Source organism: Phaseolus vulgaris, chromosome 6 (assembly GCF_051622355.1).
Source record: "Phaseolus vulgaris cultivar YP4 chromosome 6, ASM5162235v1, whole genome shotgun sequence".
Taxonomy (NCBI): domain Eukaryota; kingdom Viridiplantae; phylum Streptophyta; class Magnoliopsida; order Fabales; family Fabaceae; genus Phaseolus; species Phaseolus vulgaris.
In genome coordinates, this window is record NC_143503.1 from 23,634,084 (window position 1) to 23,661,418 (window position 27,335).

The 27,335-nt window shown below is 29.2% G+C and overlaps 4 protein-coding genes across 7 annotated transcripts; 2 read left to right on the top strand and 2 right to left on the bottom strand.

Annotated features, from left to right (window-relative positions):
- Positions 1-1,179: 1,179 nt before the first annotated feature.
- On the top strand, positions 1,180-3,383 carry LOC137833078 (peroxisomal acyl-coenzyme A oxidase 1). The gene is made up of 3 exons (XM_090304155.1): positions 1,180-1,453; positions 2,855-2,912; positions 3,108-3,383. The coding sequence occupies exons 1-3, from the start codon at positions 1,403-1,405 to the stop codon at positions 3,224-3,226; spliced, it is 228 nt and encodes a 75-aa protein (XP_090160281.1). The 5' UTR covers positions 1,180-1,402; the 3' UTR covers positions 3,227-3,383.
- A 1,502-nt stretch (positions 3,384-4,885) lies between these two features.
- On the bottom strand, positions 4,886-5,756 carry LOC137831409 (uncharacterized). Its single transcript, XM_068639078.2, has 2 exons — positions 5,385-5,756; positions 4,886-5,194 (listed from the first exon to the last, which is right to left on the bottom strand). The coding sequence occupies exons 1-2, from the start codon at positions 5,668-5,670 to the stop codon at positions 5,034-5,036; spliced, it is 447 nt and encodes a 148-aa protein (XP_068495179.1). The 5' UTR covers positions 5,671-5,756; the 3' UTR covers positions 4,886-5,033.
- A 7,625-nt stretch (positions 5,757-13,381) lies between these two features.
- Positions 13,382-18,197, top strand: LOC137831411 (translocation protein-like protein). The gene is made up of 5 exons (XM_068639079.2): positions 13,382-13,544; positions 14,138-14,452; positions 15,756-15,960; positions 17,409-17,637; positions 17,846-18,197. Exons 1-5 carry the CDS (start codon positions 13,458-13,460, stop codon positions 18,081-18,083), a joined length of 1,074 nt encoding a protein of 357 aa, XP_068495180.1. The 5' UTR covers positions 13,382-13,457; the 3' UTR covers positions 18,084-18,197.
- A 1,208-nt stretch (positions 18,198-19,405) lies between these two features.
- NF-YA9 (nuclear factor Y, subunit A9) lies at positions 19,406-23,683 on the bottom strand. Of its 4 annotated transcripts, none has more exons than XM_090303588.1 (7): positions 23,360-23,658; positions 22,276-22,564; positions 22,009-22,121; positions 21,753-21,824; positions 21,340-21,504; positions 20,103-20,223; positions 19,406-20,000 (listed from the first exon to the last, which is right to left on the bottom strand). In XM_090303588.1, the coding sequence occupies exons 2-7, from the start codon at positions 22,550-22,552 to the stop codon at positions 19,834-19,836; spliced, it is 915 nt and encodes a 304-aa protein (XP_090159714.1). In that variant the 5' UTR covers positions 22,553-22,564; positions 23,360-23,658; the 3' UTR covers positions 19,406-19,833. The 4 variants fall into 4 exon arrangements, with proteins under 4 accessions (XP_090159714.1, XP_090159715.1, XP_068495181.1 ...); XM_090303589.1 differs by having other exon boundaries at positions 23,356-23,502; XM_068639080.1 differs by having other exon boundaries at positions 19,406-20,223; positions 23,360-23,683.
- Positions 23,684-27,335: the final 3,652 nt, after the last annotated feature.

Below are 27,335 nucleotides of genomic sequence, written 5' to 3' on the forward strand. Positions count from 1 at the left end.
ATTGGTTTATTTTATTGGCTGAAAGTTTTAAAGTCAGATGGTTTTCATCAAATAATTTTTAGATTGTTAAGAGTTTGGTTTAGATTGTGAATAAATATTTTGATTGTTGTGTATTATTATTGAATCATAGGTGAAATTATATTATTAACTTAATTCTTTCATTATGTTTAACTTTAACTTAAAGATGATAAATGAAAACTTCAAATTTTTTGTTTTCAACTAGTCACTATGTTTCAAAGTCGCCTAATGAATTGGGTAAGGTTTGAAGAAGCTTGTTAAGAAAAAGTACTGGAAAATCATTTTCTTAAGAATAGCTTAATGGATTGGATCTAAACAAAAATTCACTCCACATATTATAATCTTGCTAGTGAATTCTTAAAAAAACTCCAATATTTTATTTATTTTTTATATTATTTAAATGCCTTTTTAATATAGTTATAATTTGGTAAAATAAACATATAAGTATATCTTGACACTACAAGAAAATGATTGAATGGTAACTAATTTAGAAACCAAAAAAAATTAGTTTCTATAGTAACTAATTTAGATACCATTTTATAAACTAAAAATTATTGGTTACTAAAATGGTATCTATTATTAATACAAATTATAAAATAATTAGATACTATATTTTTGGTAGCTAATAATAAAAATAAAAAAAGTATTTTTATAGAAACCATTTTTTTAGTCTCTTGTTAAAATGTAATTGGAAACCATTTTTTTAGTCACTTTTAATCTATTTTAGAAACTAATTTTTGGTGTTTAAAAATAATAAAATTAGAAACTAATTTTATAGTTTCTAATCACCATATAATTAGATACTTACATTTTTAGTCACTATTATTTGAATTTAGATACTAATTTTGAGATAATTAAATTTTATAAAATTAATTATTAATCATTAATTTATAAAATATTTTAAATTAATATGAATGAATTTCCAAATTTATTAGTTTTAGTATAATATTAAAATAATTGATATCAATTTAAAAATTACATTTAAAATAATATTTTAACCTTTTAATTTTATTTAAACATAGAATTAAATTAATAACAAATTCAAAATATTGTTTAAATTAAAAAATTTATGAATTAATTTAAAATAGATATGTATACTTTTTTTTTAAACTAAATAGTGCAGTTTTCAATTTCTAACTTTAACTCTCTTTAATATTTTATCTTTTGTACTTATCTCTCACTAAGCACACACGCACTTGCACTCTGCAACACTCTGCAACGACGACGGAAATGGCTACTCACCCTGGAGCAAGGACGACGGAAACGACAACTCACCTGCAGCAACGACAACGGCAACGCACCTGCAGAAACGACGACGGCAACGGCAACGCACCCTGCAGCAACAGCGACGGCAACACACTCTGCAACGGCAACGGCCTCTGCAATGGCGACGACAACACATCCGAAGGAGGCCAACCTCTTCAACCTTATCATTGTAAGTTTCGATTCGTGATCCATTCTTGCCTTTGCTTATCTTTCCCATCTTAAAACATCTTAAAACCCTAGATCTGTTATTTGTATTCCCTCATTTAATTGCTAGTTGAGTGTTGTTTGGCTTCTCTTTTAATCAATCTGATATATTGAAATTTAATTAAAGAGCATCACACAAAGTATAATCCTCATATGTCATTATTTTTCTACCACTGGTCGTCACTTCAAAGTGAGTTCAAACAAACTGTGCTGAAATATGAGTTTCGGTGCTATAGTTGGTACTTAGAATTATGATAATATAGTCCAGAGTATTCAGTGACTGATTGTAGATGATAGACACACATGCAGACAGGGTCAGTCACAGATTCTATTGTTCAACACTTTGCATTTGCATAGCCATAGATATTAGGCAGAGAAAGAAAAGAGAAAGGAAGAGGGAAGCACATACACAGTGGAAAGATAAACTCACACTATGGATTTCTTTTTAGTCTACATACTAATATTTTTTACTTATTGATGATTAAATCTTTGTTAAAGAACATGGTTGGTCATTTTTAATGATTGTTTCATCTGTACAAAAGTTTGATTCCAAAAGTGTCTTCAAGGAACTTGTGTTCAAATTCAACTTAGCCACTGTCATATATAGTAAACTTTGTTTTAGCAATCAAAGAAATGTTTGAAACTATTGTAGTCAAGAAATATTTTCTAATATGAAATGTTTGTATGATTATGAAAATATATATTTTTTCAAATAGAAAAGTGGTAAGAAAGAGTATCAAGTTGGTTTTTATTTTTGTTTGAGGGGTTAGTGATACTTAGCACTGCTATGTGTTGCTGTTTTTGGGGTTTCACCCAAAGGACTGCCTTTTGCCTTTTCAGACCACCTACAAACAGATACTACCTAACAAAAGGGTGAGCATCAGCCTCTTTAAAGTGAAGCCAGATTCCAGTTGAATCACACTTGGGAGAGTCTACCTCTGAACCCAGTATAGCTGTTGAAGGGTAGGTATGAGTTGAGTCTTGAAGCTACCTTTGGGTTTAAAGAGATGTGAATGGATTCTGTGCCTCAATTATTTAATCTAAATTGTGGAGTATTAATTTTGTTGTACAAACAAGCCCAAGGGTGCTAGAAGAGTTTGTTTAATTCATTTTTTTACTCACATTTTCCCTTTTACTTGCTTTTCTAGATAGATAACTTAGAATCTAGTACTCACAATAGTTTATCGTGGGTTCCAATCAGCTTAAGCGATTTGGACAAGTATAACTTCCAAATTCAAAGAACGTGGATTATACTACCGTACTGATAAAATTTTATAAGAATGGTCACTTATATTTTCATTTTAAAGGTTTAATTTGAGTCTGACTGTCTACTAGCTGCTTCAAGACATGTAATTATTTTTTTCAGCTGTTAAGGCATCTCATGAAGACGGTTTCTCAGCTGGACACTGGAAATAAGCCTGTTGGTACTATAGCTTATATGGCTTGAATGGAACAACTGATGTAATACCACTATGATGTTAAAAAGGTTATAGTGAAATTGGAGATTATGCCTAGTCTAACCAAATCAGTTTCATGATATCCAAATCAAATATGGCTTTATTTAATATTTCTATTACTAATTATGAGTTGTAATATTATGCTTGTTTTATTCCCTACAGCTGAGGATTGGTTGAAGCCTAATGTTGTGTTGGAAGCATTTGAAGCCAGGGCTGCTAGGATATGTGTTGCTTGTGCTCAAAATCTTAGCAAGTTCTCTAACCCAGAAGAGAGTAAATGATTTAATCATCTTTTAAGTCAGAAGCCTAGTGTTTGTATTATTATATTCTTAATATTATCTATAAACTAATTTATTGTATGTAATATAAGAATCATTTTTTGAGTAACAATGCATCCTTTGTATATGTTTCAAGGTATCATATATATTTGTTTATCATAGCTTAATTTATTTCTAATGATTTATCTATAAAAGAGGAGCTAAAACATATTGGAATCTGAATTCATCTTCTTGCATGAGAGTAAATAAAGTGTTTGAGTTACTTTTAAGTAAAATCTATCACATTTGTTGTGACAGACAGCTTCGAAAACTTTTACTGGCTAATTTTTCTAGTTTTTATTTTTTTTCTTAAACCTAATAAGCAGTTCCAAAGTTAGTTGTCTGTTTATAAATTTGCATGAGAAACATAAAATTAATATTTATATTTACTAAAATAGAAAGATAAAGTACAAATATAGATCGGTGAAAATTCCTCTTGAAATAAAATGCATCTAACAAATGGCAAAAAGAATATGTGATGTTATTTATGGATTACTAATGTATATATTTCTTTATCTTATAATGTTTAAAAAAACTATGAAAATAAAATAATTTTAACTTGGGTTTATTTGATTATCTTTTGTTTCTATCACAATCTTAGTTCACATTCACAATTTATAAAAAAAAAATTGTAAAATTTGAAAAAAATTACTCACTTCTTACCATATCTCGATTATGAACATAATTGTTTTGAGTTGACAAACTCTATAAATTTATTTTAAAATTAGTAAACTTAAATTTACAAATAAATATAAAATAGGAAAGAGTAAGTAGGTAAATAAAATAATATTTTATAATAAATTATATTATTTAGAAACCAATATAGTGACCATTTTTTGGTATTTATATATTTGGTCACTAAATAAGTTTCTATATATTTTGGTCACTAAATTGATTTCAATGAAATTGGTTGTTAATTTGGTTTCTATATAATTGGTCACTAAATTAGTTTCTATATATTTGGTCACTAAATTAGTTTCTATATATTTGGTTACTAAATTGGTTTTTATTTAATGGTAACTAAATTGGTTTCTAAATTAGAATCTAAATTGGTATATAAAATTAGCGACCATGATTTTAGCCACTTAAGACTATTAGTTTCTAAATTGGTCTCTAATGAAGTTAGTGACTAATTTTATCATTTTAGAAACCAAAAAATTAGTTTCTAAAAACACTTTTTCTTGTAGTGTGAATCCACCTTACCTATAAAATTAAAACATTGATAAAATATGATTTCATCTTAAAAAAAAATTAAACTTAATTTAATCTTATCAAACTTTTTGTAAGATAAAATTTCTATCTATAAACTTTACTATATATATTCTAATTTAATTTACTTCTTAACTCAATCTACACGGATTCTTTTTATGTTCTAAAAATGCTAAAGAAAGAAACAACTAAAATTTATTCTTGAAGGGCAAAACTCCTAAAATTACATTGAATTACTTTCTGAAACATGTTTCTATTCCAACCTACTTGACAACTACAAATAAATGTGTAGATAAATATTTTTGAGGCTTTGAAACATGTTGAAAAATGCTGTAGAAAACTTGAAGGTGTGAGATGAAATAGTAATTTCTTCAAAAGTGGCATCAAAATTATGAATCTCTAGTCTTCAGAAGATTGATACAATCTAACTCTCAACTTCATTTCATATGCATATATAAAAAGAAATGAGGTTCTTCTTATGCTATTAAAAGTTTATGCTTTTCTCTTATTCTTTTTCTATGTATACACACACCAGCACCAGCACCAGCCATGCATGGACATGTTATGAACCATCAATGGCTGGCTTAATTACAGTATGAAATAGTACATTATAAAATATAGTGAAGAGAACCAGACCACCAGCTACACTTCCAAGAAATGAATCTGAAATTTCTAATTGGTCTTTGACATTGCCCTGCTCTGTCAGAAGCTTCACTTCAGGAACTGCAAAAGGTTAAGAACAATAGGAAAATTATAGGGTAAACTTTGTAAAATAACTTAAATTTCAAATCTTTCTCTAATGGGGGCACTGGAAATCATAATATATATATCATCAATCACTGAAAAATTCAAAGCAGAAAAAGAACTAGAAATTTTAGCTATGGATTGAGGATGAAAAAGAAAAGAATAGTACCCTTGAGTTTTGGAGCATTGGAGGGTCGTTTTCTGCTAGAGAGGGATTGCATTTGTTCATCAAGCCTTTTGAGTTCTTCTCTGGCTTTTTCTGGCTCTACCTCATATTGCTGTGACTGTGAATCTTCCTTCACTGATGCATGAACAATCCCAAAACAAGAAGAAGATGAAGAAGAAGAAGGGTTTGTGATGAACCTCTTGTCCTTGAAAATGCCTCCATTAGTGTGCACAACAAACAGTGATGGTGGCTGCTGGTAGAAGCAAAGAAGTTGCATGGATGAGAGCATTTGAAATTGAATATGGGAAATGGAAATTGGAACTGCTCCTTCACTCACCCCAAATATCTAACACACAACACAACAACCATTGGAATTGAAGATAATGTTGTGTCTTTTATCTTCATGTTCATGACAGTGACCTTTCACTTTTATGTTTTTTAATATCAGTATTGGTTGTAGCAAAGTGTTTTTTAGGTGTAATCTAATTAACTCACATTTTACAAATTTGATCACATATTAAATTATTTAATTATTTAAGTAATATAATTTCTGAAAAAAAAGTATAATTTATAATTCTTTAAGGTTATAAATTTTTTAAAAAAAAATAGAGAAATCCTACTCAATTAGATAACTTTTTGAATGGATAAGGAATTTATTCAAACCAAATCCAATCCAACCGTCCATATACCCTAAAAATATATAGATATATTGATCGCGCCTTTGATATATTGTCAGTATAATTTTTATATTATTAATTAATTAATTTAAATTTATTTACATGTAAATTGTAAATAATAAGTAAAATTAAAATATTATATTTAATAGATAGCGTCTCACCATAAAAAACACAATGAATGTATTGTGTGATAAATAAATGAGTTTTTTACACTAATTTTTGTTGAATTATCAAAATAATCTTCAGTTTTTATTTTAACGTTTTTTACAACCATAATTTGTATTACTCCATAAATATATTTAATTATTATAATACAAATTTTACATGTTTATATACAAACTTACATGTTTATATAAATACAAATCCAACATTTTTATGATTACACTATGAATCAACAATAAAAGAACAATAAAAAATTAAAAAGCTTAATGGATTGACATTGTTATGCTGAGATATGATATTATGAAATTTCATTTAACTTTATTGTTAAGGGGACAAACTAATGTGAGTGGTTGGTTAATTTTTCGAATATTTTAATTCAATTTAACATCTAAAAAATATAAGTCAATTATTCAAAATTATAAAAGAAATATCCATGGAATATAATAGAATAAATAATATAAAAAAAGCGTTGTAAAATTATTACTGACATCATTCATTCAAAATATAGCAATCATACAAAACGTATATCTAATTGAAATATTTTTAAGTAAATAGAAAAACAATTGGTGTTTAGGGATACAAAACGCATCTAATTTGAATTTTTCTTTATTTTGACACAATTAAGTATAATATAAATATGAATAATATTTTATTTTTGTAATTGATATAATTAAGAATAAGAATATGTATGATTTTGATAAAAATATTGTATTTATTACGAGTAGGAGGAGTATGAATAATCTTAATTTTTTAAAATTATATATATATATATATATATATATATATATTTTTTTTTTTTATTTTATTTTTCCGTCATGTCCCCATATTTATTCTACTATTTATTCTTATTTATATACTCGTTTCTGTTATAAATTGTTAAATTTTTTAATTTATTAATAATATAAAAATTATGTCAACTTTTATTTTATTCTTAATTTCATAACTCATTTTAGGTCATGGTTATTTTTTACTTTTTCTGTGATTATGTCATATTTATTTAATTTTTATTTAATATTTATATAATTATAATTTTTTATATGAGATATAAAAAATTAAAACATATATTCAGTACTTTATAATATCATAATTTATTGGATGTAATTTTTTTTAAAAAAATATTTAATTGATATTTGAAATAATAAAGAGATTCATACAGTTATACTCATTCACCGGATAAGAATGATAAAAAATACAAAAAATAATATTTATTAAATATAAAAATAAGACGAATATGAAATTTTTATTTAAAAATGTAGTTAAGAACTCTCAACTACTTCATCTCTTGGTGATATTTGATTAACAAATTTAGAGAAAATATTAATTTTTGTAAAACTCTCCCTGGTCAGGCATGTCCATTATTAAATTGGTATCTGAATATATATATATATATATATATATATATATATATATATAACACTTTTGATAGCTAATAATTTAGCAACTCTTTGTTTTTGTCGGTGCAATAATGGATCAGATCTTTTATGCTAATTTTGTATGTAGCGACATTTGTAAAATGCTAATTATAGAATAATATATTAAAAAGTTACAAGATAATGCATTATGGAAAATGTCTACTTTAATATTCTTAACATTTTCTAAAACGATACTAACATGTAAGACATAAATAGCATTCAGCATTCTCTTATGCATGTGATCATAATTTTTTTTTCCTTTTTATTAGTATCACCTTAGAGACATCTCATATTAGTACAAGCATATATCATTCTTATAGAAAAAACAACCACAAGACAATGTAATCATAATATATAAAAAACTGAATATTGTTAGGTATATCAAAACAAATGATTATGTACGGTAAGGGTCGTATTAAACTTACTTTGATTTTTTCTTTTGGATTCGTTGATAATCTTGAGATCATGTTAGTTTTTTTTGGGCTTACTTAATATGGGTCTTCAGAAAAATGTTAGTTATTATTATGTTTGTTAAATATCTTGAATGTGTAAATTCATGTGAGATTTATTTGATCGTTTTATGTTAGATTTTGAATAAGATTGAATAATTGAGAAATTAATTGTTTTTCTCTTTTGATTGAATTGTGTATATTATAAAAAATTTTCACTAGCTTACCTTTCACTATGTGTGGGTTGTAACCCCCCCCCCTAAATAAAAAAGCGAACGCCCGTGTGTCCCATCATTTTCCTCTTTCCTTTTTTCATGCTTTCTCTCTTTATCAACTTCTCTCCTCTCCCTTCTCTATTCCAAAATCTAATCATGCCATATTGTAGATGAGGAGTCATACTACATTTATACCCGATCAGATTTTCAAACAGAATAGGTTCATTTTTACTCTAAATATCCTTTGTTCCCTGTTTTTCCTTGAGATTTAGTCATCAATATTGGTAGGGTAAGTTGAGAAGTTTAATCCTCTCAACTTATTCTAATATATACTGAATTTTTGTTCTGCTTGGATAACTTGCATTAGGCACGTAAATCTTAAAGTTTATCGAGGCTGTGGGAAATAAAATTTTAGAAGTTGCTTGGAAAGCAAACAATTAAGGTAAGGGAAACTAAATTTAATTTTTAATAACACCCTAGGATAGAATATCTGAATGCGGAAGGGACATGGTCCCAATATTCAATTTCTCTTGCAGGAATGTTATTTGTTTATATATTATTTAAATTTGTAAAAATATTAGATTTTGATGGTTTAATATTTAAGGTGTTGTTTTATTATGTTAATTACGCTTTTGAATGTTGTGGATCGTGTTTGGAATGACATTGTATGATGAAATGATGTGGAATTGAATTCATACATTTGGGATAATGTATGGGTTGATGTTTGTTGTGTATTACGTATTGATGTTGGGATAATGTATGAACTGATGTTTGCTGTGTATTAAGTATTAATGCCTATGTTGTAACAGAGATCTTCGAGCTTCACTGGTGATCTAAGTCACATAGACTAAGATATCAGGTGGTGAGAAGCTGATAGGGAGTTCATGCACACCGTAACATATGAGATGCACGGCTTGAGTTGTATTGAACTTACCCTGATCCTTTCTGTTGGATTCGCTGGTAATCTTTGGATCAGGTGTTAGTCTCTGGTAGGACTTACTTAATACGGGTCTTCCGGAAGACGTTGTTTGTTGAATATTTTGGATGTGTAGATCCATGTAAGATCTATGTGATTGTTTTATTGTTGAGATTTGAAGAAAATTGAATAATTTGAGAAATTGGTCATGTAATTTGGTTTTCTCTTTGGAGTTAAATGTGTATATTATAAAATTCTATTTTCACTAGCTTACCCTTGCTTTTCTTGCTGTGTTTGAACTGCCATGACTGTACTATGTACAGGAGCAGATGACTATACAGGTGCAGGAGAGCCTTAGAGGTTTCAGAGTTTTATTTTGAGCTATGGGTATGTAAATATTTGTATTTCTATAAATCCTAATCATGTATTAGGAATGTTTTGAAAAACTCCAAGTTTATATAGAAATTGGTAGAACTTTTATTGTAATAGTTATATGTAAATTATGGAGTGTTACACGGGTGATCATACAGTTGTCAGAGATTTTTAAAAGGCTTTAAAAAAAAATTTAACCTTATATTATAAATGTTTGTATTTTGTATTTATGTATGTGATGATATTGTAATAGAAATATTTTGAAAAGTTTGTATAAAAATCATAAAACTTAAATTGTAATAGTCAGATGTTTATTTTCTAAAGTGTTAGATATATAATCTATAATTTGTATATTATTTTTCCTAATATATATACATATATTTTTCTTATTATCAGGATAGAAAGTATGAATTTTATTTATCTACAACTCATTTATTTCTTTACATCACGGTTGATTCTTTCAAAATAATCCGGAATTCTATATTGAAAATAAATGTTAAAATTAATAATCTTATTTATCTACAAATAATTGAATTATTAATGACCTTTGTATTTTAGTTTATTTTTTAAAAAGTTGTTATGATCAGTTTCAAAATTTTGGTGTCTATATTTATTTAAATTGATATTTTCATTTTTATTATAGAAAAAAATAAGGAAGTGAAAATATATATTATGTAAAATAATATAATATTAAAAACAAAATAATACTGTCATTTACAATTTCATTAATAAATTTTATTTTATATTATATTAGAAAAAAATGTTTTAATTTTGTAATAATTAATTGGGATAATTTGTCATAATTAATAACACAAAATCATTTAATCTTGAATAATATGTATACTCGTTTCAATCTTAAAGGTCAAACATTACAGTTCCACCAAATCTTTATTTTATTAATATTATTATTATTTTGTATATGACATTACTATTTACTATTTGTACATGAGTAAAGTTAAACAAAAATTACAATCGAGGAAAATAAAAAATATTAACATTAAGAAATAGAAGATACATATTAAATAGTAACAAAGATGGAGTAAAAAAAAGGAAAAACTTAAATACTATATGTTGAAAAACTGTGAAATAAAAATAAAGTTAAACAACAAAATAAACATGGAATTGGAGTCTTCTACATCATCTTATATCAAATAAAATAACATATACAATTAAAAGGTTCACATATAAAATAACAATTACGTCACACGGTTAACAAAATAATAAACACTTAATTAAAAAATACTAATTTTTTAGTACTCAATAAACTAAAAAAATAGTGGACTCAATTGAAAATATTAATATTTATCAAATACTTAAAACTTAATTAAAATTTATAAAATAAATGGATAATTAAAATAATAAATGTTTTTTCCCTTCCCTTATTATCTTGACGATAGAAATTTGATGTATTAAAATTATAATATTAATTCATTCATCCATATATTAAAATTATAATATAATTATCTTACCTCTTTCTCTTTCTCTCTCTTCTCTCTTGCATCACTCTTATCTCACTATAAAATTCCTTTTAAGATCTCTTTATTTTATTTTGTATATATAAGTAATTTTTTTTAATGCATTAAATATCTGATCATATAATATTTTAAGAAATAATAAAATATTTAAATAATTTTAAAATAATATAATATATTATATTTGAAAATATTAAATTATAAATTTTATGACTTTAATCGAGAAGCAATAATAATTATATTATCACTGAATATCAAATTACTGCTGATATAATTTTTAAAATAATTAATAACAAATCAATGTACTTTTCTCACATATCTTGCAATTAAAGGAAGTTGTGAATATATATTCAATTTTTTCTAAACTTATATAAAAACACTTCATTTCACCCATTTTAAATACTATCAATTATTTTCTCTCTCTTTTATAGATATCCAAGAATTAAAAAAATTAATTTTAAAGAACAAATTTAATTATCACCCTCATCTCCCTGTTTTCAAACTTCAACTACCTTTTTTTTAAATAATAATTTTTTTATAATAATCAAATTCTCACGTATTTATATTTCCTGAAAACTACACTTGTAAACTACCTTTTTTCACTCATACCAATTATATTTAAATCTAAAATTAATTAATGTGGGAACTATTCTAAATAGAAGTTTATAAAAAAAAAATAAACATTCACTTTTAATTTAAAGTTTTTAAGTAGGAAATAAGAAATTATTATTTTTTAGAATCGTATTGAATTTTTATATCAAATAATCTACGTGTGAAAATTCATCAATCTGATTAAAATTAATCTAAAGAAGTTGTTAAACAAATATTGTTCTTTATATATTGATAAATAAAGAGTTATTTTAAAGTAATATATTGATAAAATTAATCTTACTAATTAAATCAACTAATTTTTCTGAAATTAAATTAATTATGATAATGTGATTAAATTAACTCACCTTGTTAAACAATAATGAATCAATATTAAAAATTTCAATAAACAGAGTCTTAATTAAATATATTTTTTATTTTTAAAATACAAATTCATATTTATTATTTTTCAATAAAAATAAGATTTATATTTTATTATGGTGGAGTTGAATTATATTTTTATGTTTTTTGTTGAACTCAATTCAACCAAACTCAATCCAGCACAACTTAATCTTAAACGGCTTGGATTATGTTATCTCAGTTGAATCAAAATTTTAAATTCTTTTATTATAATTTTGAAGTATCAATTTAATTAAAAAATAATATAATTTTTTGTTAAAATTTATTCAAGATTTTCAAGTAGATCAATAAACCAATTCATAACAAGTTTATTCAAACCAATTCAAGACATGAAATGAGAAATATAATACAATCCGGTGATACAAAAGTGAGTTTAGAGTATTTCTTAAGTGAGTCATGCTAAACTTATTACATATATAGCACATAGAAACACAAATACAAAAATACGTATAATTTATAAAATATAAGATACATGATACAAATCTATACATTTTATAATTGACAATAAATATTTATATGTATTAAGTATGTTTCAGTTTTTTTTAGCAGAAAAATGTTTTTTCATGACTGATTCAAAAAATTTGTTCTATTATTTTTATAATCACAATAAAATTTTATACTATAAGTTTGAGGTTTCAGAAAATTAATATATTTATCATTTTTAAAATTGTGTTAAATTCGTACTAAAATTATAAAAAATTTAACAAATATTTTTTAAATTAGACACTTCACCAATACATGTCTTACAAATGTAATACAAGTATCCGTATCTGAAACATGTATCTGACACAAACACATCGTTTAAGAGAAGTGTTTGAACTTCATAACTCATTACCAAAATCGTACTTCAGTAAATTAGTTTGAATTTGATCAACCATAAATAAGATTCAATTCAATTGAGTTGGATCAGATTATCAACCATAAATAAGATCCAATTCAATTGAGTTGGATCAGATTAAATAGGCATAAAATAACGAGTAAACACTCCTATTTTGTTTATTTGATCTAAATTATTGTTTTGATAAAAATTAAAATAAATAATATATAATGTTATAAAACATTTATAAAAAAAACATGCATTTTTTTCTTCAACATTAAACACACTAATGAAAATTCAAAATAATGTATCCCATCCCTAATTTAAAATGTTAGGTATTAGTTACATCAATATCCAACTAATTAAAATATGTTGTTATCAGCATCCATGTAAATAAATAAATAAATAAATAGAAGTTTATTTGTTAACAAATTTAATTAAATTAAACTTGAATTTTAAGATTTTCTTTTTGGACATATATAACTTGAATCTAAAGATTCACAAGAGTTGTGAATAAAATGTTAGAAAAATAGGAGAGAGAGAGAGAGAAGAGAGTAGGGTAACAGAGACAACGAAATGAAGAAGTCTTCGGGAGGCGCAGGTGACAAGAAGAGGCTCCGACGCTCCTCCGCACCAGATCCCACCTCCGACGTCCCTCCTAGGGTTAGGGTTTCCATTTCCCCTCTTCAATTTTCCGCTTCCAATTTCCTCTATCTGCTATATTTCTCTCATTGTTAATCTCACTCTACGCCTTTTCTTCTCATTTTCGTTGCTACCAAAACGCATCGGATCAAATTTTGGGTTTCAATTTTTTTGGGGTTTGGGTTTCGGTAATGTACTGATTGGAACCGCGGAACAACGATAAGCACTGGACTGTTTGTCGTGAGTGTATGTGATAGTGCCATGTTTTCAGCTCAATTTTTTGCGTTTCTCCAAATAGGGTTTTTGCTGTGATTGTAACATTTTTTTTTTCATTTTCAATTTCACTAGTGTGTTTAATGGAAAAAGAGAATTTGGGAAGCGAGGTGGAGTTTTTATTGACATTTGATCTGGTGTGTGTAGATTTTTTTGTTGATTTAAGCTTGATATATGCTGAAATGTATTTTTTTTTTCTGTTCCCTTTTGTAGTTTGTCATTATGCGGGTCATGTTCAATTGAACCTTGTTTTTTGGTTATGTTATTTCGCCTGTTTTATTTAGCATGAAAACAGCTGTTTCTGTTATTTCGTGACTGAACTGGGGTTTCTTTGTTTTCAGAAGCAAGCTGTCAAGAAAGATGTGTTCCAGGTGTTTGCTGAGAAGGTTAGAGACCACAAGGAATTGGTTTCGAGATGGGCTGTTCTACAGGAGACTCGTGTTGAGTATTTTAGAGGGAAGGATTTTGTGAGCTTCTTGAAAAACAATCCAGAGGTCAAGGATATTCTAGAATCAGATAGGAATTTAGAGACAGAGGAGATTGCCAACATTCTACTTGGGAAAAATCTTTTAGTGCGCTGTGATCGTGTTGTAAAAACTGTTCGTCCTGGGAAGAAAAAGTTGTCTACCTGGCCTGCACATTTGGAAATTTTCCCTGTAAGTGTTTTTTAACTCTTGGTTTGAGCCTTCTTTTTGCAATTATTGAGTTGCAATAATTATATCAGAAAGCTCAACATGTATGTGCTTGAATGTAGTCTGTCAATTTCTCAGAAATTTCTCGCTCGGCATTATTGTCCTGTTTGACGTTTCTTTTTTACCCCCGCAAGCTGTTAACCGAACCCTTTTTTTTATTGCTATCCGGGCAGGTGGGTGGGTTAAGTTTTTCAAGTCTTGATGTTAAAATTCTCAGATCACTTCTACAGGATGAGGGGTGGAACTGAGAACGGTTTATGGGAAGAGTCTAAGATAAATTGATTGAAAGCTTTTAAGAGAACTACATGTGGTAAGAATTCGAATGTAAAAAGGGAAAGTCAATGGGAAAACTTTCCAAGTTGGAAAGTGTTGGTCACTCTAAATGGACCTTTGGTTTGCCTATGTCTGATATGATTATTTCGGCTATTTTGAGAAATGGATAGCTTGATAAATTCATAGTTATCAATATTGGTGCTGTAGGGCTGTTGTGGAGTGGCTCATCCTTAGGCTTCTACTAAAAAAACAGAGTAGAATGTTTTGCCTCTTTCCAGTGCCATTTTTGGGTTTTTAGGTGGTCAAATAATATTTTACTCCTTTTTCCAACCTTAAATGAAAGATAGGTCTTTTATGGTTTCCCAATCTCAGTTTTGGAGCACGCACACTGAGCTTAGAAGGATGCCCACCCACTGTTATTAGGGGCCTCTTCTTTGACAGTTTTCGGTTGACTGTCATCCTTTCCCGGTGGCTGCAACATTTTCTTCTGTTGCTGGCTGAATTCCATTTGTTTTGTGCCACATTCCACTATGCGCTACACTGCTACAATATTTTTGTGGTCAGCTGCTATGTGCTTTGTCCTAGATTGATAACTATGTTGCTTATTGAATCATTCAATTTTTTGTGGTGTTGATATATTCATTTTGGTTTTATCTAATATAGGTATGTTTGCATTAGTGGGTGTTTGTTTTTTCAATTTCTATGTAATAAGTTGGTGGTGCATTCATAGATAAGTATATTCTATTGCTACCTATATGTGTATGAAGCAATTGTATTTTATCTTAAATATTGCAATTCAGTATATTTTTAATCTTGGAAACAAATAAAGAAAACAACTTCAGGGAAGAAATATATGACATTGTAAGGTATTCATGTAGTTTAAGTTAATTTCCTATGTTAAAATTATCATAATGTATGGTTTTTTCTCTGCCGCAGTTTATGTGATTAGGTTTATTTTTGTGCTTGAATTTAACAAAATTTTATTTGTCTTCAGCAAGAACAAGAATTTTCTGAAAATGATGCTTTCTTTGCATGGACGTTTGCAAAACGCCATCCACTTTGGCAGACACTCCTCTCATTTTTCTGGCCTGTGTTAACGTTGGCTATTTGCTTATTCCCCGTGTACCCTCATCGCTGCAAACTATTGATACTTTACTCATGCGCTGGGATCCTGTTCCTCATCCTCTCTCTACTTTTGAGTATGTTTTCCTTTCCTTTAATATTTGATTGTTTTTGGCTAGTTTCTTCATGAAGTAAGTTACTTTAGTGTCTGTGTTGAATGAACTAGCTATAGTACTATAACAGTGCTAAATAGCACAATTTAAAAAAAAAATAAAGATGTTCAAGATTCACAACTAGAGATGGGACCAAATTATAGTATATAAGTGTTAGCAACCTCATTTTATAAGCCAGTTTTGTGATGTTCAATTGGGTTTAAAGTCTACTTTCTAAGATTGTATAAGTCTATCCTAGTGATATTTGTTGTTGGGCCTATCGTATCACTCAGTATCGGGTTACCCATAAATATTTAGTCACACACTTGATATGTCTAATTGTCAGTGTGAGGGATATTCTGAAGATCTCACATCTATTATAGACATGACCAAATTATAGTATAAGACTGAGAACAAATCTCATATAATAAGTCGGTTTTATGAGCTTGAGATAAAGTTCATTTTCTAAGAGAAGATATGAACATGTTAATATAATTTTTTTAAATAATAGGAGTGAAAAAGCTTTCATTAGGAAATTAGAACATGTTAATAACTATATGATTATGATAAGCGAAAAGAAGCCTTTCACGCTAGGCGATTGGAAATTGATCTATCATGACTACAATTCTAGAGGTTTAGTCCTCGAATGAGGAAGAGGAATCTCAATACTTAGTTTGAAATTTGAATTGTCTAAAGAATACAATAATAAAAGACTCTATTATTCTTGAGTATCAATATTGTAATATCTCACAAGTCTCATGAAAAGGAGAGTTTGTGATACGTTAGTAAAATCTGGGAAATGTTTGTACAGAGTACATTTTTATAATAGGTTTCTGTTCCTTTGAACTTCGAGTGGGTTTTTATGAGTTTTGGGAGAGGTGGGATGTTTGTGAAAATAAGGGCAAATAAGGGAGGTTGATGTTTTTTAATGCTAAACTGATACAAGGGTCATTTTTCAATAATAATGGAGATATGTATGTAAAAAATACATCTGCTGCAGTGAATTTTTATTATTGAATAATTATTGCCCTACACAGAAAAATATATGCCCCCCCCTCTATGAATTAGATGGCTTGAAATCCTGATGCTTTTAGACGTGTGAAATTTGAGAATTCCATCATCGTTTATTTTGCTTGGCTTTGGGTTTTGACAAGCCTTTTCAAATTTACTTTTAAGTTGTTTTTTTCAACTATTTTTCGCCATTTGGTTGCTATGCACATCGTAACTTGTTGACTTCTGGAATGCATATATTGTAATAGTTGTTAGATTCTCAAGGAATACGATATATTTCCTTTAACTTCTTGTGCTCTCGGCAGCTGTAACTTTTTTATTAGAACTGGATTTTGATTATTGTCTGAAATATGCTTTATTAAGTGCGCCACATTCTGGTTCAGTGCTTCCACGGGCCTCATGAATTCTTTTTAATGTTATAGTAAGAGGTGCAATATTTGGCGTGTTATATATCACTCTTGGAAAGCGAATCTGGTTTTTCCCTAACATCCTTGCCGAGGAAGCAACACTTCGGGAGTTGTTTAGATTTTGGCCTCAGAAAGATGAAGAGGAGAAGCCCAAGTGGACAACGAGGCTTTTCTATGCTGGGGTAGCTGTGCTGTTCATATTATTGCTGAGGCATCATGCACCTGATGAAGCTGCCAGAGCAAGGTAAGCCCTAAACACAAACACAATGGATGAAATTATATATATATATATATATCCTTTCACATTCTGGCAGAAAAATAATCATAAACTCAAACTCAGCTTAAATTCCTTTTCAGTTGCATCTATAAACAAATCCATGAAATGGAAAGACAAACTATTTGTTGTTGGTCTTTTCTTAACTGCTACAACATGTTGCCTTGGTTTTATGCAGGTACCACAAGAGGGTATCTAACATCATTGACGATGTTCTTGAATGGTCTCCAACTTTAGCCTTGTCTGGGATGATGGATAAGCAGCAAAATGTGGCTAATGCCACAGGGTCTGCTGATGCTGGCAAAACTGGAGCAGAGCGTGCAGCTGATAGTGATGATGAAAATAGTTTCATGGAACAATATAATAATACCGAAGAAGTGATAGAGGATGTGGATGAAGATAAACAGCATGATTAAAGGTTAATCATATATACCTAAATGAAATATATTTAGTGACTAGTTCACAATTTTCCTTTTGAGTGTAAAAGTACCATGTATGAAATAATAACATAAAAGTGGTTCTCTTTCAAATCGATGCTCTTAAAGGATTATTTTTCTTCCTCGACGTGCTTCTCATGCGCACGCCCAAGTAAATGGCAGATGTTATTTTCTGTCTGATGGGTAAGAAATATTTTAAATGTACTAATTTAAAATCAAGATTAAATTTTATAGGGAGAGAGTATAATATTTATTTTATTTTATAGAGCAAACTATAATGAGGACTCAGTTATTATTCAACGGAAAACACCTGTTTATAAATAATGGAAAATGTGATTATTAATAAATTGTTTATAAATTAACACTTTAATGTTAATTTTGTCCTTGAATAGTCTGATTTGAATCCTAAAAGTACGTGTATGTACTTCAGTTTCTGAAACTGTTAATTTCCTTGTAAACTAGTCCTTTGGATTTAACTAGTTTTTGTTAACCAATTTGTCATGAAGATTAGAAATGAGGATGAAAATAGGTTTGATAATTTCAATATTAACCAATTAGATGATTTCCATATTTTAGCGAAAGGAATATATGACCGAACTTTTAAGAACTTGTCTTTTGAGAAGTTATTCATGCTATGAACATTCAGAACTTATCTGTTCATAAATAATTTTATTCGAATAACATTAATATTTATTGTATGGTAAAAATCATTATTTGTGTTATTGTAGTTTTAATAATTTCAAGTGTCGAGGAATGTGGATCCATTTTTTAGTTTTTTCTTCACTAATCTATTACATGCGTTTATACCAACCAAATTACCCCCAAAATGACTATGCAAAGCTGCAAGTGGAGAAATCACACGCACCACCACCAGAATGAGCACCACATTGACCTTTTCTTCATTGAAAAGCATTATTAAAGAGGACTACTTCACTTTAGTTGTAAAACAAGGGAATCATACTTTTCATGACTTTTAAACTCAATTAATGGATAACATTTTAACTCAAGGATCTTATTTTAATATTTAAATGGAAAAATAAATGAATAAATTTGTCCCACAGGCTGTGACCACAAGGAATCAAATGTAGTGCTTAAAGTTTAGATAAAATCATCTTTTTTCTCCCTTCGAACATACTCCCCACTTATATTATAATACAAGAATAATTAGATGAGTATCTCTTGCTCACTTCTACAAGACCAAACTTACGTTTGAATAGCCAGAAATATTACTTTTTCATTCATGAAAATTCAATTTTCAATAGAACAATGACAAGCGAAAAAATAAAACAAAGGCGAACAAATGGTGTAATAACTAACAGCATGTTCATTATCCTATGACGTCTTATCATGTTAACATTAACAACCAGTTGAACTACAGAATAAACCAGTCAAACAGAGTGTTGTACATCAAGAGTTTGTTTCTTCTAACCTGATCATCATCCATCCAAGTTGGTTGAAGTTGGAGTTGACTAACCACTATAAAACTGTACAAAATTAAAATGAGAAAAGAATGAAGGATTGATTGACCGACTTCAACAGAAATCACAAATATCAATAATCAATCATTCTTTTCGCTCCCCCATAATATCATTCACACCACAAACACAAGAACAAAGCCAAGAATGATTTGCCGCTTGGCACATATATTGCCAAGGATGTTTACAGATAACCAAGGTATTCCACCAATATGTCTCTAGGATACAAACCAACCTCGGCCTCTAACCCCCCATCAATTGTGGTTTAGTTGCTGACCTGAACAGTCCCCTTCCTCCACTCTTTCACCTGAGGATGAATGATACACTGAAGATTGCAAACCGTGATGATTATGGTAAGCGCCACTGCCATTTTGGTAACCAGGTGCTTCGAACCGGTTGTGTACTTTTGCTGCTCTTGCATCTTGTTGCATGTTAGGAGAATTCCAGGTTTCCGCAGAGTCAGAATGCAAAGGTTCAGAACCAGATGAACTAATTGACTGTGATGATAGGACAGAATCAGTACCATTATCCTTTTCCTTGCCTGAGTTGTTTGAGCCCTCAGCATCAGATTTCTTTGCAAATCGTCCTCCGGTACCCCTTGCCCTTCTCAGAGCATGCTGGTGCCGAGACTCATGAAGATATGGCTGTGATACATAGATGTTAGCACAGGCCCCCAATAGTGATCCAGAAAAGATCAAACAAGACAGTGGCACAAGTAGAACCAAATCCCATGTCTCATCCAAACCATTATTTTCAACAAGTAAAAAGAATAAGCTACTTCATTCCTGATTTGATTTTCAGTTTCAAACATATTACTGTTTATATCAAGTTAACTGCATATAATGTTTACCACTGATAACGTGTAAAAATAAATGTAACGGCAAAATTAGAGAGGAGTCCACAGAAGTTAATATTGCAAAATCATTATAGGAGATACTAGATTCTTACGAGAGAAATCAGATAGATTGGAATGAAAATCGTGAAGTGAGTTTATATAGAGTCATTCAATACATTCATTATGCATCAACAGAGAATATTTTATTTCCTCTACTAAAGATTACATACATGTCTATAATAAATACAGAATATTTCCAACATAAATTATAACAAGTTTGTTAACGTTTATGCACAATGTTTTCCGCTGCCTGCATTGGAATGCTTATTTTTTTTACCAGACTCCTGACTTCCTTAAGACTGCAACAATAACAGATCCTAGCAAACAATATATTGGAAGTTGTTCCTTATTTACATTTATTATGATTCAGACTATTAGGCAATAGACGTTCACAAATATTTTCACAGTTCCAACTTCCAATTTGGAATTTATCACAACATCATTAATTCAGCATAGTCATGGACATTACTGCAATTGATATTGATGCACAAGGATCCTGGCCTACACATAATGAAATATGGTCATGTGGTACAACATCACAACAGGAATCTCACATACCAAATTTTTTTCATCTAAACATGTTCAGTGTTCATGAGCATATTAACCCTTCGGCATACAGAATTACATTCATGAGGTACGCTTCTTTTTTACTTTCATTGCATCTTTGGTAGAAAACCTTCACATATAGATTAGTTAAAATTAATTCATATCCAAATGATTTTACTTTTTAGATCAGCAGGTAGTAATAAGGTTTAGTACACAAGTAATAAAAGGAAACATGGCTGAAAAAAATCTCACGTAAAATGTGGTTAGATATCACTTGTTCAAATGGTAGGTAAAATAACAAAGGCAAACTAGATCCTACCTTTCTAGATTTTATTAGCTTCCTTTCAAGTTCTGCTTTAGCACGGGCTTGTCTTCGCCTCAGAATTCCTTGGTACTGTTTGGCATTCACATATACAGGCTCTTGAGCCATCTCAAGGGGCAAAGGCATTCTGGCATGAGGCATTCCTATAAAAGGAGGATATCCCTAATGGTAAAAAATATCATTTTGTTAGTTATCTGTTATCCAAATATCACCAATGCTTTAAACAAGAGAATAGACCAAACAGAATGAAACAAATTTACCGTTATTACAAGAACATCTTCAAGATTATATACTAACCCTATTTCTTATTAGACCAATTTGAGGAAATTGCAAATCAGTAACTATTATACTATGACCTATATGTGTAATAATAACCTTAATAACGTATTAGCACAAGATTAATTACATACCAACTGCTGGTGACCATAAACTGCCATCATGCTCCCATAATACGGATCTTGATAAGGATTTGTAGCACATGCCTGTATCAAAGAATTTAAAGAGTCTAATCCATTCCAAAAAAACATGCAACTATAAATTCTACCACAGATTTTCTATAAAATGATATGCATGAGTCAGTAACAATTTATGCTATTGAACTAAGTCGTCAATATTTGAACCATGTCTAAATGTTAAAATGGTGATGAGACCAAGGAAAAGACTAACAATTGAATGACCAACAAGTTCCAGCTGCGGTGTCTGAGTAAGGCATTCTTCACGCATGGATGGAGCAGATGATGCAGTATGCTGGATCCCTTGCTGTTCTTGCCCATAATTTCCTGCAAGGAAGAAAAATAAAATACAACGTATTAATACTTAGAAGAATGGAAAAGTTAAAATATATAAAATCAAAAGTGCCAATTCATTTGATTATGCTCCCCAATTCCATTTCCATAATTTGTATTCAAATGGTTAAATGATACTCTAAAGCACCTGGTTCGTTAGGAGCAGCAGGCTGCGAATCTTTAGTGGCATCATCATCTTCCTCATTCATCCCGCTATTGGACAAAGACTGCCCTTCTTCGTTGGATTCAGAATCACCATTAGGGCATTCAAGAGATGACGAATTGGATGCATTTGCCCCAGCCATTGTTTGGGCCAAGGGATTATAACCAATACCGCGCCACCAAGGCTCGGAATAAACACTTCCAGGTTGAAAGGAATGAGGATCTGACCTCAGTCGATTTGCAGTTTCAGACTTGGACTGCATGATTACAGATCCCTACAAAAGCAACATACATAGTGATACACAAAATCATATTCCTTACACTAAAACAAAGCCAACTAATAATAAAACAAAACTGATAACCTTTAATAGAATAAATTCAATCTCAGAGGGGGAAATGATAAAAACCACAAAGCAACCCCCACCGAAATTGATCATGATTCATCATAAAAACAAACCAGCCTTCTTAACCAACTAACAGTTACAAAGATGGATCATTCATTTTGTGTACACTAGACAATTGTTTAGAGTTGCCAAATTCTTGAAAGACAACGTTTGTCAAATGATATAAAGCAGGGGAACAAAAACTCAAACACTATCCCAAATTTTTTTAAAGCCGTATTTAGTCAAACAGACAACCAAACAGAAGCACAGGAAAACCATAGCATACATCAACAACATATGCTATCCAACTGTCGATCAGTGCCAGACAGCCAATCACACACTACCTACGAAGCTCAGCTTCAGGAAATTTCAACAAATTTCCCACTTTACACCACCCCAAAACCCCCAATTCTCCCCACATTCACAAACAACCCTACCTCTGCTAAAATCCCCTTCCCGCCACGAAAAAATAAACCTTTCGTGACTCCATTCAAGAATTCCCACATCACAACTCAATCAGTCACCAAATTCTCCAACCCATCTTCAAAAAATTCACCCAGGAAGAACGAAGCCAAAAACCCTAATCCCCAAAAAGACTCAGCCCGAAACAAATCACGCAATCAAAGGAAACCCCCAAATCAATCGAGAGAAAAATCGAGTGACAAGAATACCAGAGTACTCACTTACCAAGAGAAAGAACAGAAAACCCTAGATTTTGGGTCCTCAGATTCTGATAGAAAATTCAAAAGGAGCTGTCTTGATTCCTCTCTCTCTCTCTCTCTCTATCTCTCTCTGTCTCTCACACACACAGTTCTCTCAAATTAGCACCAGAAATTAATTAATAGCAGCAACACCAATTATAACAGGGAAAGTTAAAATAAATAAATAAATAAAACTAAACAAACATTTAATAATAAAAAAAGAAAAATGGTAAAATAGCAAACACAACACTCTCAAAGTCTTCGGGTCTTGGTCTTTTAAGTCTTGAGTCCTCAAAGTTCATTTTCCTTTATTTAAATATTTTCCTTTTTGCTTCAAGAAAGGAGGGTAATGATGACGTCACCTACCTGTGGGGTCAGCAAGGACACGTGGAGGAGGGAAACTGGCAGCACCGGTGGCGGGAGAGGGTGCGTTGTGAGAAACGGAGGTGAGGGATGCGGGTGAGGTTATCAAGGCCCTTGAGAGGAACCCAACAAAAGAAAAATGTGGCCCACGTGACACGCACTTGAGCAGCACAAATCCACGAAACGCGTGGCCTCTGTGTGGGGACCACATCGTTCCAGCGCTGACAGCAACCTCGGACACGTGTCTCCAAATGCATCACGCTTTTCAACCTTTTTTTATCATTTAATTTTGAGAGTCCTATAAGATAAAAATACCTTTAATATTAATAGAGAAAGTTAATCTTCTTTTTACACAAAGCAAAAAGTTAATTATATTAAACCATGCTAACATTTTTTACTTCCCTTTATTAATCATCCATCATAATCATAAATACTATTTATTACTCACTTTTGTCATCCTAATCCATATATGTTCATGAATAATTTATCTATCTCTTTATGAATGTTGAGTACTAAAATCTAACTCATGAATTTTTCAGAAAAAAAAAATACAAATCCATGTAAAAGCTATTATATTTAGTTCTATCTGAACTTAAGTGGATATAGAACAAATAGTTTGAAATTCTTGGAGTTTCACTTGGATTTGTGTTGATTTTACTAAACTTAGAGAGTGTTCTTGTGAGCATAATTATTAAATGAATTTCTATAATATGGATGATGGTGAACTAATGTCTCACCAAGATATTAATTTTATAATTTAATTTATAATATTAATTATTTTATAATTTAATTTATAATTATTAATTATTTTATAATTTAATTTATAATTATTAATTATTTTATAATTGAAGTTTGAACACACGTAACTTTAAATCGGTTAAGATAATATTACTATGGTCAATCACAACATACGAGGTATTGATTAATTTTAGTAATATCATATAAATGGACTTGATGTTGTTTATGGAGATGGAAAAGTGGTTTTAAAGACAAAACATTGTTCTCTTAGTCCTCAACTAGGGATCTTGTTACTCTATGTGTAATAGTCTCATATAGTTTAGAAGTCGAAATCAACAACAATTTAAATACATCTTTCTCCCTTAATCCTTCAATGTGTAAAATCGAGTTATAACTATATCTCGAACGTAGAAATTGACTTTATTTCAATGGATTAAAAAATATTATTATTAAAATTCACTTAAAGTTGTTGTGGTCTTATTAGTATTGTGATATTTAATTTTTTTAATATTTTGAAAATTTATTTTATGATGACTACATAAAAAATATAACAAATAAAATCTTTAAATATATAATGAATAGTTTAAGAATTTTAAACCTTAACTCACAAAATAATTATTGAGTTTAAAGGAATGAGTAATCTCTATAAAATAAAGTTAATTCTTTTAGTAAATGAAATAGATGTAAATGGGTCGCACCCCACATGTGAATTGTATAATAAGCCAGATTATATTTTCATGAATTGGATTATTGGGTTATATTGATTTTTTAGTCAATTCGAAAATTAAGTTAATAACAAATTTATAAGTTTCAAAATAAATATTTGACTAAATTTAATTATATAATAAAATATTAATCGTGTAATAGTTTTATTGTAAAATTATATTTTATTACATAAATAATATATTTAAAAATGCATTATAAGTATTACTGTTATTTTATGAAAATTAAAAAAATGTTTAAAATATTTTATTTTAGGTATTTTTGTGTTAGTAAAAATATTTTTTAATTAATTACTCAATCTAATTATGATCGAATTAGGTTGTTAAATGGAAAAAATGTCCATCCAGCATAATTAAGTTTAATTGGATTGGATAAAAATATTTCACCCAACTTTAACTACTTACACCTTTATTTTTTATTTTTATAATAAAAATATTGTAACTTTTATATATATACACATATAAAGTTATCCAAAATATAATGAATTTTACAAAACCTGATAATTTTATTTATTTGTTTTTTCTCTAGACGAATTTTAGGATATTTAATATAAGTTTCCGATTTTCAATTTTTTTTTATAAGTATGTCAATGTGGATTGGCTCGTCTGGTATAGGTGTGCTCTGACTTGTAAAATGTGAATCGGGTTGGCCCGTCCCGCATAAAATATACACTGATTTTACTAATCTTATCTGCATAAGGGTTGACCCGCGAGATTACCTACATAAAAAAATACTTTTTTTTAAATTAATGAAAAATAAAATGTTTAATAGAAATTTTGAATAAAATTAATTTTTTTATTTAGATAAATTAGGTAAATAACCTCACAATATTATTCTCACAAAACATGTGTAACAAGATATGCGGTTCGAACCTAAACGAGCCATCGTCCATCCTGTGCCGTACTTGGCCCGCGCGAATTATGCGTTACAAACCTAAGCGGACTAGCGGATTGAAATAGACAGCCCACCCTACAGTTTTCTCAGCAGGCCACAGACCTACCCGCACGACCTATCCCACTTTATCATCCTATTTTCAAGTAATCCCTAAAATTTCCTCCACTTCTATAATCATCAACCAAACTATTTTTTTATTTATCACAGATTATAACCATATAGTTACACACTAATGATTCACTTATCATATAATTTTCATATACTCCATTCATTTCAATTAATTGCCATCTTGTATAATAGTGTTATTACCTCTTTTTAGTTGAATTAAAACATGTTTTTATCCTAAAAATATGTTTTTAGCTTCGCAATCAATATTGTATAGAAAACATCTCTTGTTAGCTATTTCCTCCAGAATAAAAGAAGAAAAATATTTAAAACATTCATAAGGTTGAATAAATTGATCAAAAACTAAATTCCAATTGGTTCAATGCTATTCTCACTCCACCAACTCCTTTTGGATCATGATCCGACAAAGATTTGACCTCATGATATCTTTAAAGTTAAAGATAATGTCGAGAAAATGAAGTTTTAGAAAATTGAAGATTTTAGAATAAATTAAAAAATATACATCTAACTTGTATTTATAAACTTTATTTTTTATTCAATTTAATATTCATAATTTCCTATTCACTTTAATATTTATCATTCAAATATTATAAATTTTATATTAAATATTATAGGTTTTATCAAGATAGGTTCTTTCATTAATGGATTATAATATTTTTATTTTGCACACTTAAATGTCATTTTTAAAAATAGAAAGGTGTTGTTTGAGTGATACATCCTCACTCGATTGACTTTCTTCTAAAGGAAAGAGAATTAACACTAAGTCTTTATTGATCTAGTTGTGAGATGATGTTTGGACGGTTGAATATATCCTTGAAGTAGAGACAATTAGCATTAACGCTTGAACTATCATACTCTCTAAGAACATGATTCATGATGACTTTTTATTGTTTGAGTATGTAATAAGCTTTTGAGCACCTAAAATCCTAGATAAAAGATAATCAATTTAACTTATTCCTTACTCAAACTATGGAACATGGTTTGAATGGATAACTCTATCATACAAGTGATCAAATGGACATTTAAATAATATCACTATGTCATAACAATAAATATCATCATGTGTGAATCATTTAAAGAACATTCCATAAGTTTAAAAGTTAAACATATTTTGATTG

Bases quoted from the DNA above. Each gene is read 5' to 3' on its own strand.
- LOC137833078 (XM_090304155.1), top strand. From the start codon at position 1,403: ATGGCGACGACAACACATCCGAAGGAGGCCAACCTCTTCAACCTTATC. The intron at 1,454-2,854 runs GTAAGTTTCGAT...TATTTTTTTCAG, and splicing joins ACCTCTTCAACCTTATCATT to CTGTTAAGGCATCTCATGAA. The intron at 2,913-3,107 runs GTACTATAGCTT...TATTCCCTACAG, and splicing joins CACTGGAAATAAGCCTGTTG to CTGAGGATTGGTTGAAGCCT.
- LOC137831409 (XM_068639078.2), bottom strand. From the start codon at position 5,670: ATGCTCTCATCCATGCAACTTCTTTGCTTCTACCAGCAGCCACCATCA. The intron at 5,195-5,384 runs GTACTATTCTTT...AACCTTTTGCAG, and splicing joins CAATGCTCCAAAACTCAAGG to TTCCTGAAGTGAAGCTTCTG.
- LOC137831411 (XM_068639079.2), top strand. From the start codon at position 13,458: ATGAAGAAGTCTTCGGGAGGCGCAGGTGACAAGAAGAGGCTCCGACGC. The intron at 13,545-14,137 runs GTTAGGGTTTCC...CTTTGTTTTCAG, and splicing joins CCTCCGACGTCCCTCCTAGG to AAGCAAGCTGTCAAGAAAGA. The intron at 14,453-15,755 runs GTAAGTGTTTTT...ATTTGTCTTCAG, and splicing joins CACATTTGGAAATTTTCCCT to CAAGAACAAGAATTTTCTGA.
- NF-YA9 (XM_068639080.1), bottom strand. From the start codon at position 22,552: ATGCAGTCCAAGTCTGAAACTGCAAATCGACTGAGGTCAGATCCTCAT. The intron at 22,122-22,275 runs GTGCTTTAGAGT...TCTTCCTTGCAG, and splicing joins TGCTGCTCCTAACGAACCAG to GAAATTATGGGCAAGAACAG. The intron at 21,825-22,008 runs GTTAGTCTTTTC...TCTTTGATACAG, and splicing joins AACTTGTTGGTCATTCAATT to GCATGTGCTACAAATCCTTA.